Source organism: Dufourea novaeangliae, unplaced genomic scaffold (assembly GCF_001272555.1).
Source record: "Dufourea novaeangliae isolate 0120121106 unplaced genomic scaffold, ASM127255v1 scaffold172, whole genome shotgun sequence".
NCBI lineage: Eukaryota > Metazoa > Arthropoda > Insecta > Hymenoptera > Halictidae > Dufourea > Dufourea novaeangliae.
Window position 1 is genome coordinate 2,578,718 of NW_015374058.1, and position 13,818 is coordinate 2,592,535.

Sequence of the window (13,818 nt, forward strand, 5' to 3'; positions counted from 1 at the left end):
ACAAACGGGAAAGCAATCCGTAAGGCTTCGCCCGTTGAATGGGCTTAAGGAGAGATGGCACCGAATTATAATTCCCGCATTTGTATTCGTTAAGGCAGCAGCCGCGCCTGGCGGCTGGCTACGCCGGCGATGAATTTCGCGTTACACGCAATCAACCGCTGGAAGGTTAATTAATGATCAGACATGCCCCGCCATTGCGCGAGGAAGCTCATACGCATCGGCGTCTTGGCACTTTATAACTGACCACGCGTTCGTTGCGTTCCGTTTGCCGGCTGAATTCTAGAGAACCGTCACGCGCGACGGTGTTGGATTTCAATCCGACGCGGAATCGTCGATTCCGCATGAATTCACTGCTCGAATTCACGGAACGAGGCGAAGAAACAGCTGTCGAACGCTCCGAAAACAATCCGATTTATTTACGATTATATTACGCGCGCGGATTACTCAATGATTCGTGTCATATTGACGATAGCAAAACAACAATACGATTTTTTATTGGGAAAGGAGTACGTAATTACATGCAGGAATGTAAGGTGTTTACAGAATAAGTAAGTGTGGAAATGTTAAGTTGACCGATATTATTATTTTTTCATATATTTTATATTGTGTGACTGATGACTTTCTTTTTTGTTACCTAAAGGTGAAAGTATCAGAAAATATAAGCTCTGAAATATATGCTTCTGTTAAATTAAAACATTTTAAAAGTTTTTAAAATTTTTACAACTTTATATACATCATTTGAAGTTACATTTTTTTCTCAAAAATCTGGTTTTTAAATTAGATTCGAAAACACAACATGAATGATGCCATTTTGTCAAATTTTATGTTTTATTCTTCTTTCTAATAGCGATCTAGGCCATACTAATAGAAATTAAGAATTTGTTCGCATTTATTTTCGCCTTTTGTTCTAATTTAATATCTTAAAATCATTAGAAAGATTTCGCAACATAATTGAATTACTCTTATTGGATTTGCCACCTTTACATAACATAATAAAATATATTAGCAAGCAAGGATAAATGAATGTATGTTTAAGAACGTCGATGCCACTATTTCAATTTCAAAAACTGTCGTTTACACGCGCCAATAATAATAAAGCGGTAAATTTAACATACATACACAAACTTAATAACGATTTATTTGTATAGATACACGTTTATTCAAAATACAGTTAATATTTTTATAATAACTACTCGTAGTATCATAAATTTAATCCAACCAAACATCTATAATATTTACAATTTATACAAGGGATATTTAAGATCATTCTGTAGAGAAAATTCTGTTTCCTATGGGGCATGAATGCGTTCTGCGGCGCCATTCTTTCGTAGCTGATCTCCCATTGGTGCACGTGACCAGCCATCCCTTGCCGGCGTAGTAATACAGAGACCGGAGGCAGGTGCGCGCGCATTGGGGAACTACTTTCAGCGCGTTAAGCGAACAATAGGGATCCCAGAAGTGTTTCGGACGCGGTCGTGTTCGTATACGGTTGCCGCATGTTTTTTTCTCGTTCTAGCTCGCGTGTACGTGTATACAGATTAGCTGGACGTATCGGAGGTGACATAGATTTCGGACGATGTGCGTGGTCAAGTGACGGTACGCGGATCTTATACTGAAGTGTACTAAAGTGTTGGTTTCTCTCTAGTGTGTGCAACCGGGCCCCGATGAGTGTGTGTCTGCTCGATGTGTGTGGATAAAATTCACGGCATCATGTTGTTGCCACGCCGAAAATTGGATTACGCATCGATGGCGTTCCTCTGCCTGCCATTGCTGTTATTGCTTTCCCTGCCTACGGTGTCCGGTAAGTGTTCATCACAATATTACTCGTTCGAATCACTGTCGGCCACTCGTTCGGAGTCGGTTTGAAGTCGTTGTTCGCCACATGTCGCTGCTAGGCAACAGGTCACGAAACAACGCTGAGCGCCGGCGCGTTCGACGCTCGCTTAACTGACGTTCCGCGTATCCTTTGAATATTTTCTCAGTGAAATGTCGTTGAAGCTATTCGAGGTCAACGCGTCGAAAGATTATTGAACGATTTCGGGCCGTGCAATTGGTATTCCGTTGTTGATTTCCGACATCGGCGTGCTTGCCTTCGAATACTACCTGTCTCGAAAATATTGACCTTTCGGTCGTCGTCTACTGTGGACGTTTCGTTTCCTTTTCAAATACGTATCGAACGACCATTTCTTCAGTCGTTACTTTTAATTTATTAGGGAGATATAGGTTCTCACGTTCATATGATAGGGGAACATTATTATGGGCATCCAGCTGAAATATGATCATTTTGAATATAAAATTAAAGGTTTGAATGTTGTCCATGACTGGGAAGAAAGTTCTTCTGTCGTTTATTCCCATTGTATTCTTGACGTATGTGTGCTGGTCTCCTTGAATACACGTGGTTATGTTACTGTCACAGTGGTGCTCAATTTCGATAATGTTCATGAGCGTGCGCGCGAACATTGACAACCCCTGAGGGACAGGTGCCCAACCCCGCTTTCCAGGAAACGAGCCTTTCTTCCCTCGTGTGCACGTAAACATCCGAACCAGCATTTCGCGTCCCCGTTTCCTCTCGACATTATTCACAAATAACAGCTTAGTTTTTTTCTCCCCAGACGGAAATTTTTTACCTGCAGGGATAAGTTTTACGTTTACCTTTCTTCTATACCTACCGGTTGCTTCACAGGAACAACGTATTCAATTCTCGGAATATTAATGGCCTCTTTATAATAGTTATTTAATCTTTATTTCTTTAATAAAATTTAAATAATGATTGTTCTTTTAAATTAAGTATAATTATTCAGAACAATTTACATTAAAACAGTATTTGGTTTTCTTTATTGTATCTTTTATAATTGATGTAAAGAAATTTACGAATATACTGTTGTTAGGAAGTTAATAATTTTAGTGACTTTTTTATATATAGTAATGTCGTGTAAAGTGTGAGATATGTAAATTCGTATTTATTTTAGAAAATTGCACCGTAGAGCGTTTTATGACCTTTTGGATATTTACGGTCGTGAATTTTCATTTTCACTTTTCCACAACGCATAAATCTCCGGCGGGTGGTGACGTAACGACGGTTCAGACCAATGAGTACTTAGGCGGGAAGAACGTGCAGTCGGTACAAAGCAGGCGGCTAAAGAAAGTTAGCAAAACTAGATAATAGTGACGCGCGGACAAATGCGAACTTCAGTCTATAGTTGTTTAATATTATTGCGCAAGGGTCTCCAACTTGTTTCAACTTAATTTACGACACACAGGAGAGACATTTGACATTAGTCTGGACTTCTAATTTTGCGAATTTTATTCTCAATAGTACTCAGAATTTTTTTTTATTATTGTTAGACAAAATATTTGTTGTAGTACAAAGTAATAAATAATTTTTAGACAGTGTTGGAGTATGTTACATAAATTAACTATACGTACAGAAAAAATGATGATTCAATGAAACACACGAAGGATACTCCAAAATTACAAAACTGTCACACTCCAAAATGATTGTGCTAATGTGCAATAACTAGACTCCAGATTTTTATTTAAATTCACGTGTTTATGGAGTACTTTCCAAAGATACGAGTTACGCAGTTTAGTTGTTCTACCAAAGGTTGTAATTGAATAAAAAAGTGTACTGAGAATTTGATCAACACTTATAAAACTTTTCATTTTCTTATGTTTAGACATTATTTTAGTCCAGATATTTCAGACTGATAGTTTCAAAGATAGGATAGATCTTTAAAAAATTTTATATGCAATAACAATCATTCTATGACATGAATAATTTAATTATAATTTTTAATAGTTGGGGAAGAAAGATGGTGTTGTTAATGATTCATTGTGATTTTTAGTGCAGCGTTGGTTGAACAGGAAAGGAATCATTTTTATTAATTGTCTTTAATTTTGAAAAGATGAGCGACGTTAGTCCGGGAGTAAAAAAAGGCGGTTCAATGGCGGATGATATTCCGGAATGTTCTCCGATTGAGGCGGTCTGGCAGTCGCTTCCGAGAGCAGACCGAGGTCCTCGCCTCGAGTCTGTTACTTTGCATTGAGATACTCTGAATGCGGCATGGCGGCAGTTCTCCAGACGCTCGCTGTTCTTACGTTCTCAGGCTTTCTCTTCTCTCTCTCCTTAGGAAACGATTCGCCCGGCGTTAACGTGCTTTCACACAAAACTACGCGTCTCCTGCGCTCCGATACAAGTTATCGCGTTCATTTTCGCAAACCTAAATCACGATTTCCCTAGGAATTATTAAAATTATCAAATTGATCGAGTATTTGCATTATAAAGAATAAATATAGTTTCCCTATAAGAAATTAAAATATTAAACCATTTAAATGCTCCAAAATCTTTTGCGTACTTACATGGGAATAAGAAGTTTGTATTTTAGAAACGTAATGATAGATATAAAATAGAATACTCAATTGGGAAATTATAAAGAAGGAAATATTTTTTTTAATAAAATGGCATTAAACATTATAAAATTCATTTAGTCTATCAATCCGCTAGAATCAACTATATCCCTTAAGAGCGTGTTAAATTCTGGCTAGATAACACAGTATTTCCGAGAATAGAAGACCAGAATGTGATTGAAAAACATAAATATTTCAGCTATTTGTTTATATTGATTTATAGGTTTCACAGATTCAGAATAATAAATGAATGAGTCAAAAGTGACCTGTAGTTGAGGCGATCATCTAAAACTATTTCTTCTTACTGTGTAAATATAGAGATTTAAATGCCTGGAAACATTAAATCGATAGGCCGTGTATGGATTTTTAAAAGCACTTTAGTCGTTTAAGATCCATTCGCTTTTAGCTTTTCGAGCGACAAATAATTACGTCCTGGAATTCCATTCGTCTCTATCATTCTAGCCCTCCAAAGACACTCGAAACCGCCGCCGTGACTTAGAATCCGACGTGCGATCGACCTGCAACCGGTTCCTCGTTCCCTTTCATCGATTCAGGGGCCACACGAGCCTCCCGTGCACACGTGCATGCACACCGGTGCAACTTGAGAAACGCGTGCACAATGATACTAAAGTCTGCCGCGCGTCTTTCTCGCCGTTCACCTGGAGGGAACCCGTTCCCCAATAAAGGTCACAATTTGACGATTAGTCAGTATTTCTCGGCGAAAATATCGTAGAAATAGACGTGCAACCTTTCATAATTGGATTTCATTTGTTTCTAACCAAAAGTACATAATGAAACCGGGAGAAAAACATTAAATCTACATATCAAGAATAAAATTCAGATTGTCAAATGCTTTGTCAGCAGATAAAATTCTTTTCTTGAATTCAAAGTTATAATATATAGATGTGCAACTGAAAAATTACACGGTCTTATCGAATTTATTTTAAGTTTTTCACTGCTTAAAGTACTGCTTTCTGTGAAGCAAATGTATAGAAAATACAAATATTCTTTTGGATCTGGAATATTTAGATTGCTTTATCAGATTAGACCTGGGTTGGGCGTTATCGAAACATACTCTTATTCGAATCAAATTTTTATTCTATTATTTGCTTTGTTCCTTTATTTAACTTAATATTATTTCAATAATAATAAGTGTCACAGATAGTTTATTTTCACATTTATTATTTAATTTGCTATTCAGCTTTGTTGCGAAATATATTTATCTACCACCGATCTTTACATTGAAAATCCAATTTACGATAGGCTAATGCTACATATCGACTTGAGAGTGTTAGTCTTGACAATTGCTCTGTACTACACATCGATCCGGGACGAATTCTTCAACAGCTTATTTTCCAGTTGTAGTCGTAGTTTTTACTTTCGAGGATAGAACTCGCAGAATGCTATTCTCACGAGTACTTACTTATGACGCGAATCTTTAAGACTCACAGGTACTAATCTGCTAAAGGGTGAAGGACTACTCGAGTCACGCGTTGCCTCGGAATAGATGGACAATCGATGCTTTTCCCCTGTTCCTCGATCCTTCCATTTTCTCTGTCAAGCAGGAGATCGAGAAAAGACGAGAGATACAGTTGGTATCTCGCGGCATCTGGTAACTAAAAGGGCAAGATCTCTGTCTCCCCGTTGCCGACCTGGCCTATAGGCCACACGGACATTTGCATTCGTTTTAAACTCCCTTCCCGCCCTTCCCCGTTGGTCGTCCCTTTTCATCCTGTTGTTGGCGCATAGCGTAAAACCGCATAATTAAGGACCTTCGCTACCGTACGTACATACGTCCATCCGTTCCTTCCGTTCTTTCGTTTCCATCCTGCCAGTTACGTCGTACAGAGATCCGCAGTGCTCCTCAGTATCGCGCAAGGATCGAGGATTGTGCCGTCAGTCAACGGCGGGACAGCCGCGAGCCCTTATAAAGCACGAAAGGATCTATCCTGCGTGACAGTATGTAGATTCCAAGAAGCTCGCCGAGAAGAGAATTTTTGCGAACAGGACTGGGGGAATATAAAAGTTTCTCGAGAGCTTGTACACCGACGAGCAAACTCGGCTTCCTCTAGGGGAAAACGTGATGTAAGCGAAAGACCTACCAATTGGTCACGGAGTTACTGAAATTTATGCCAAATTAACGTTTTAATAAAACTCTCGAAGTAGTTACAAAATGTTACCTGTTGTTTGCAGAAATTCCATTCTATCGCACCACATTCGAGGTTATATTTTGTAAACAATCCAATCATATTTTTATAATTGTCACCTGTGTTTGTGATTAGAATGAAAAATTTGAATTTACGTTAATTTCACTTTGCCAACACCCACAAAGGCCAACGAGATTATTTCGATATTCGAATTGATTTCATTGCATTTTTTATCTTCACTATCGCAGACACTCCCTTGAACCAAAAGCAATGGAAGTAAACTTCCAACGGTCCGATATCCAATCTTCTTTTCGTTTCAATATCCCAGGATACTTCTTCAGTCTCCCCGAAGGTGCATTCTCGGCGTGACTCCGCGAACTTCGCAAACGAAGAGTTACGCAGCCTCCAGGCGCGTTCTCACAAGTATTAACCGGTATCCTCGGAAGCGAAAGATTCCTTTTAATTCGCAATCGCCGCGTAAGATCTCTCCCCCCAGGTCGCCGACGAAAAACACGCGAAACTGTTGCATCTCGTTAGAAAAAAGTGCGACCAAAGAGACGCGGTTGTCCTCGCGGCGAGAAGACCACCGTGAAGCGGTTTTCTCGCGGGGACACGTGGAAACGGTTTCATGCGGACGAGAGCCTCGAGTCCTCCGTGAACCGATTATTTCCTGCGGTACAAGCATGGACAACGATTCTTCTTATTCCATCGTCGACACTGCCGCGTTTTTCCCAAGACGGGGGGAACCCCTCGTGAATATACGCGGGAGGCCTGTTTTACCTTAGGTCAATGCGATCGTATCTATTAATCATTCGATTCTTTCTCATCGTCTCACTCCGTTCACCGCGGGCGTAAGAGCGTGTACACAGTCACTCTTTTGCCTGATAAATGGCAATGAACGCGGCGGTAAAGCGAATGCTTTACACGCGGCTAATCGTCGGCTAACTAATAACTTTCCTCCCTGGCGAACGGTCATGGGAACCTGGGCGTACGAAACCTGTAGAATTTTCCTGTTTTTGGAAATATAGGCCCTTCTGACCATTTACAGAGGGATCTGGACGAAATAAAGAACTCGTAAGTTTCAGATACTCTGCGTGGCATAACTATAAAACCACCCTAAAATTTTCAACCCTTATATACTGTGGTTAAAGTAAATACAAACCATTTTTTCTAAGGGATACAGATTTCAGACATGGCATACTTGATTCGTTTTTATTTTCATCGCAAATTTTAGGGTGGTTTCATAGTTATGCCACGCAGTATAGATGTATGAAATAGTTAAGAAATTATGTTATTCTGTCATCTGTAGGTAAATTTAGCTGATCTTCCGTGAATTCTTTTTTTAAAGAATTTGCAAATTTCACTATTTATTTCTTCATTATATTAATTGGTACCACTATGTTTATTTGACAAATTAAGTTGGGAAAATAAGGGACGGATGAGGGTTAAATGATTATTTAACGAATAAAACATTCTAGGTATTTCCATAGTTTCGATTATTTTGTTTATGAAATTGCTTTATTACAGTCTACCAAAAAACATTGGAAGTTTCCGCGGTGCCCGGTACAAGCAAAGATATTTTATTCGATTAGGAGCTGGCATTTACGAACCGTCTGGCGTTGTTGTGGTTAATAGCGCGATGAAATATATCTGCCGTCCGGTTTGTCTCTGCAGATGGACTTTTACAGCTATCTGGTCTTTTTATAACGTGTTAGTAATACCGACAGGTTAATTTCGATTGCAAAAAGTCGACAGTGTTTGGCGTGTCGCGTTGTTCGTCTCGTAGAATGAATCATCGTATTCAGGAAGTGTTTTTATAATATGAAAAGTTATAAAAACGATAATTCGATAATTTTTTTTGTACATTTTCTGAATGTTTAACAGTACCAATGAAAGTAAATTTACATAAAAAAGAAGTTTATATGCCGGTGGTTAAAATGCCTCAAGGACGTGATTACAATAAAGACATACAAAATCTGTTTACAAAGGGATATCGGTAAAAGAATGAATGTAAGAAATTAGTAAAATGACATTTTATTGATGTAGCCTATCAAGGTCTACATTATCCTGTTTCCCAAATGAACGATAAATGATGTAAATTTATTTTCATGTACTATTTCGCAAAAGTTAGGATCAAAGGATGGATTATTGAAAATAAAATACATATTTTATTAATCTTTGTAGGGAATTGAGACTTTTGAATTGAACGTAACGATCGATGTGGTTATTAAATAGTGGATTTTATTAATTGTCTACATATACACATGTAAAATAGTGAAGGAAGTACGTCAGTATGACTTAACACATTTCATAAATCCTTCAATATTAATTAAATTCTTCCTTGATACTGTTTTTTTTTTTATAAAGTTAGCCGTAAACATGCGAATAGCTATAAATATCTAGAGTCTAGTGATTGTATAATTGGCCATTAGTAATTTTTTTTCTAGCGGCGTTCGCATTAGTAGGTCCACGGACAAGTAGAATATTTTGCAATTAGCATCATGGAACGATGCTTTCATTAATTTTTCACGCGGTCAGCGAAGCCTGTGCTCGAAAGCAAGAACCCCTTCGTAGACACGCTTGTTGGTTCGTATTACATGCTCACGCGACGGAACAATCGAAAGCCACACTTACGCGGCAAACGTTCCGTTAAACGCACCGTTTCATTTCTTTCATCGATACGATGTCGAGTTTAACAAACCAATGTATTTATTTCGTTTTTAATACTGATCAATTAATTGATAAAATAACTTTCAATGCTGTCACTTGAAATACAAATTACATATTGTCCGACTAATTCATTGAAACTTATCATTTAAGCAAATTGTTAATCTACTGTTAAATTTGTATTTTCTTTATCACAGAATTATCTTCAGTAGAATTGTACGACAGTTTTACAGTTTATTACGCAATGGAAATATTAGAAAACTGAAGGTTATAAAGGAAAAGTAATAAGGATAATAAATCAGAGAACTTCGGTTACTTTAACATTTATCTATTTAGATTATGCTTCACTTAAATAAGTATTCAAAATTTGCTAATAATTACAATTAAAGACTAACAACTAATGTAAGTAATACACAAGACACATAGACCGCAGATTTTACGGATTCATGGCAAATGAAAGTGTGTAAAACACCATGAAATGAAAATTCCACAGTAATTGGTACAGTTTTCATATGAATAAAAACTTAGCAAATCTCTTAATTGACATGGAAGAAAAACTGTATCTAATTAAACTGTTTTCTTTTTTAATTTAAAATAAGAGACGGATCTGAAAAGAACATCTGAAGTCTATACGCAACAAATGAAATAACTGAAATATTAACTCAAATATACTACAAATATTAATTAAAATAACCGTTCAAGTAAAATTCTCTTAATCCATCTACAGTTTAGCTGGAGTGAGTTACAATACTCAATTTCAGACCTTTGTATACGTTAAAAAAACGCATAAAATCGATACCTTTTTTCCTACCACAATTTGTAATTTTATCAGACTGTCAAAGGGTTAACGTTCCGCGGTCCTATGTCGACGTTCACTCGACACTCAATATTCCTGCAACAACTTCATATTTTACTGATCTCCGATATATCTGTGTACAATTTTACAACTGTAATGTTCATAAATATTATCCGAATGCTTTTTAATATCGTAAATAGATTATCCAATATAGTTATTAAAATCATATGAAGTTACGTGACACTTGTGCTAGTAGAAATGTCTAGAATACTTTGGACCGCAAAGGGTTAAAAAATTATGCTCAAGCTCGGAGTTAATTGCTACCACGGAGAATTTTCCGGAAGTTACGTCAACCCCTTCTCGGGCGTTCGCTGTCACTCTCCCCTCCCCTGCTGGCGTTCGCGCGCATAACAAGGAAGGATACGCGCAGCCTGGTATAGAGTCTTTCGCAATTTGTAAGTGAGAAACGGCGTTCTTACAGAGTCCCAGCGCGCGCGATGCGAACTTCGATTGAACTTCTTCGTGGGTGCATAAACACACATTCACAGAAACAGGGTCCTCCGTGCGCTGCAACGATCTCTGCACCTATACAACGTTCACCTGACGTGCACACTAGTTAAACCAATGTGAATTGGTTTGCGTGTGTGTTCACGGCTGTCGAGCACACCGTGGCGGCGAGTTATCAACCACCGTTCGCTCCCACAAATTGGTCGCCTCGTGATCTTTGCGTATGATAACGCATCGTTTCGCGCGTTGTCACGCGCTTTCACGTTGATTCTCTGTGACTTCGCTCTAATTGGGCCGCAGGAACCGGCCACCAGATGATCCATTTAGCTTTTTGCTGGATCGGTGACTGAATATTACCCCCGTATCTGTATCTCAGACGGATTTTTTTACTTGGAAAGGTCACTCCGGCACTTTCCTTGCCGCGTGTCCACATGGGAGAAACTCTTGGAAGTGGAACATTGAGGGCCACACACAGCATTGTGCTGCACTACCGTTCGTAAATGTTAGGGCACCTGGTCTGTATGAAGAAAGTGTGATGTTTCGTAAAAATTATATATTTTAGGCCACTTCTGTTACTTTGCGGTAGCATAAGCGGTGTTCATCCAACTTTAGTATCTTCTAAATAATATTTATTTCAGACTTTTGGCAATTTACAGCATATTCGATAAGTGTTCTAGTACTTATGAGCAAGAGTGTATGTGTGTAGGTGAGACTTGACCTTTGGAATAGAAGGGTATGAAGTGTTTTTATTATGAGAACATAGGTTGAGGTTATCTAGGGTCTATGAGCAAAACAGTATGAAGTTTCCATAATTATAACAGGTAATGAGTAGTTTATATCTATACATATAATATACCGATTACTTTCAATAATAAGAGAGTAAAACTTCTTGACTTGATGGAGGATAGAATAGAAGTAATGGCGAGGGAAATATTTATTTGTCCGTGTCTTTACATTTGTCCTACATCCTACGATGTGCAGTATGTAGTTCATAAAATGTATATTTAATTCTGCTAACACCCTTTTAGTCCAGCTACACATTCATAGCTAAGAATATCTCTGAAGTAATGAGATTAAAATTAAGTCGAAAAAGAGTGTACAGTTGTAGCAGTGTTAAAGAAACAAAAGCTTTTTGATCAGGTGTACCTTTTTCTTCAACGTTGCTCTAACGTTTCCTTTGTACTATCAATTCCAAATACCTTATAAAATCGTAGAAAAAATTAAATACCATAAAATTTAATTTTACATCAAATTGCACATGCATCGTAGTGCATTCATCGTTGCATTTGGCAAAAAACCACAGTCATAGAAAATTGGGTCATAAAGATTCAATACTCGTGAAAATGTAATTACATCGTAGTAATTGCTATACGTAAAAAGGATCGTAAGAACGGTTAGATTTATCGGCGCTAAGCACAGCGTTTCGAATTAATTTCTCTGCTTGTTAATTGGATACAGTTGTCATTCGTGGCTCGTGTATGGATATCGCGTGAGTTTTCTGGGAACCGTGATCCTTCCCCCTTGTATTTTTCGTCGCTTGTACAGGCCATACGTTCCACGAAAACGTGACTTTCTCGTCTAAAATCCACATTCATACTATATACGTTGCTATTGTGTAATGGTCCTTGAATCAACATCCATCGGCGGTTGGTCGACGGTCTCCCACGCTCTGCTACCAAACGGCACGAGTCCCCGCAGGATTCCCAGGATTTAACGCGCTCGTGTCGAAGCAATTTGTTCGCACTTTTTTTTTATCTTATTTATCTTATCATATTGTGATCCTAGTTCTTATGGAGATAACTTGTTTCTTAGTTACTAGATCAAGGGTTTTTATGCAAAATAACACTTTCAAAGTAATTCATAAAGACAAGAGAAAATGTAGGAATTTCTTTCTTTCCTTAAGATACTTATCTTATTGGGTTAAGAATAAAATTGAAAACTCATTGCATCTGATGAAAGTTTTTATTTTTCTTTTATTTTACAGAGCCCTATGGGCTATAAATGCACAAAATCCACAGTCTATTAATCGTTTTCTCCTCTTTTTTACGTATTTCGGATTAGTTTTTGTATCCCTATTGGCTTGTTCGAAACATCTGTGTTGTCTAAAAACGTGGATATGCAGTCCATAGGTTTCAATTTGTACTTCAATGTATGAGAAAATGTGGATCCCATTTTACAACTCTTCTTGTGCCACATATTTCTCAGAAAAATAAAATAAATCGATATCTAATTCGGACAGAGTTACAGGAAAACTACAGTTATCGCGTAAAGTTATTTTTCATTTCTTCGGTAGAAAAGGTGCTAAAGAACCAGCGCTCTATTAGAGATAAAAGCATCAACTTGCCAGTGGATTCCGTACTCTCTATGATTTATCATCTCAACAGAGGTCGAACAATTCGAAATTCAATTTCACATTCTGAATCATAAATTCATTCCCTTGCTATTCAATTTACGCGAGACGGTGCGATTCGCTATGCAACAATACATTCGTACGGAATTCCGTGGCGATAACGACTCCCACAGCGAAGACGCAAGCAAGCGAAAGAAAATCCCGCAAAACGGTTTCCGAGTCGCTCCATCTTGTTTTTCCGGCAATAATTATGTGCGACACGACATCAATCATCACGACCACTCGTGCATCTCTCCTTCCTTCGTGCCTGGAGGAACTAACGAGTGGTTGGACCGATGATTTTGGCTCGCCTCCACCTCCTCATCCTCCACGCTGCGATCCACAGCGCTTCTTTCGCTCCTCCCTCGTCACAGTCGCGCACACACCGCCTGGCCAACCTTTTGAATTTTCCTATCGACGATCGCGCGTGTAATTACACTGATAGAGACGCGTTACGCCGTTTGATCGCAGCCGTGCGCGCTGACGCGTCGAACCGTGTAAACGCGAACCGTTGCGCGCACATTACGGAAAGGTGTTTACACGGTGAATGAAGAGATTTAAGATGCAACACTGTTGAAGTGTTTCGGCAAATACGTTGGGGAACCTGTTGTATATTTAGTCATTAATAGTTTAGTTATTAATAGGACACATACCTTAATTTTTATGGAATAATGCCGATATATTTTATTGGAATTATAAATGATTAAAGAAAAAACGGCAATTATGTCCATGGTGCAACACACCCTATGTACCTTGGACCTAGGGTGTTTACTGTTAGGGTGTTAACTTACTTGTTTTTGTCAATTATGTATGAATATATATTTTTTGCTTTACAATACTACTTATAATATGCGAAATATTAAGGTTATTTAAATTTCTATTTTTATAATAATTTTAATACCTTC

The 13,818-nt window shown here is 38.1% G+C and overlaps 1 protein-coding gene across 1 annotated transcript in view; it reads left to right on the plus strand.

The window, feature by feature from the left end:
- Positions 1-1,710: 1,710 nt before the first annotated feature.
- Positions 1,711-13,818, plus strand: part of LOC107190032 (neurogenic locus Notch protein-like) — a 220,560-nt gene continuing 208,452 nt past the window's right edge. Inside the window, exon 1 of the mRNA XM_015578747.1 lies at positions 1,711-1,801. Within this exon, the coding sequence (XP_015434233.1) occupies positions 1,711-1,801 (91 nt within the window). The remainder of the gene's footprint in view (positions 1,802-13,818) is intronic.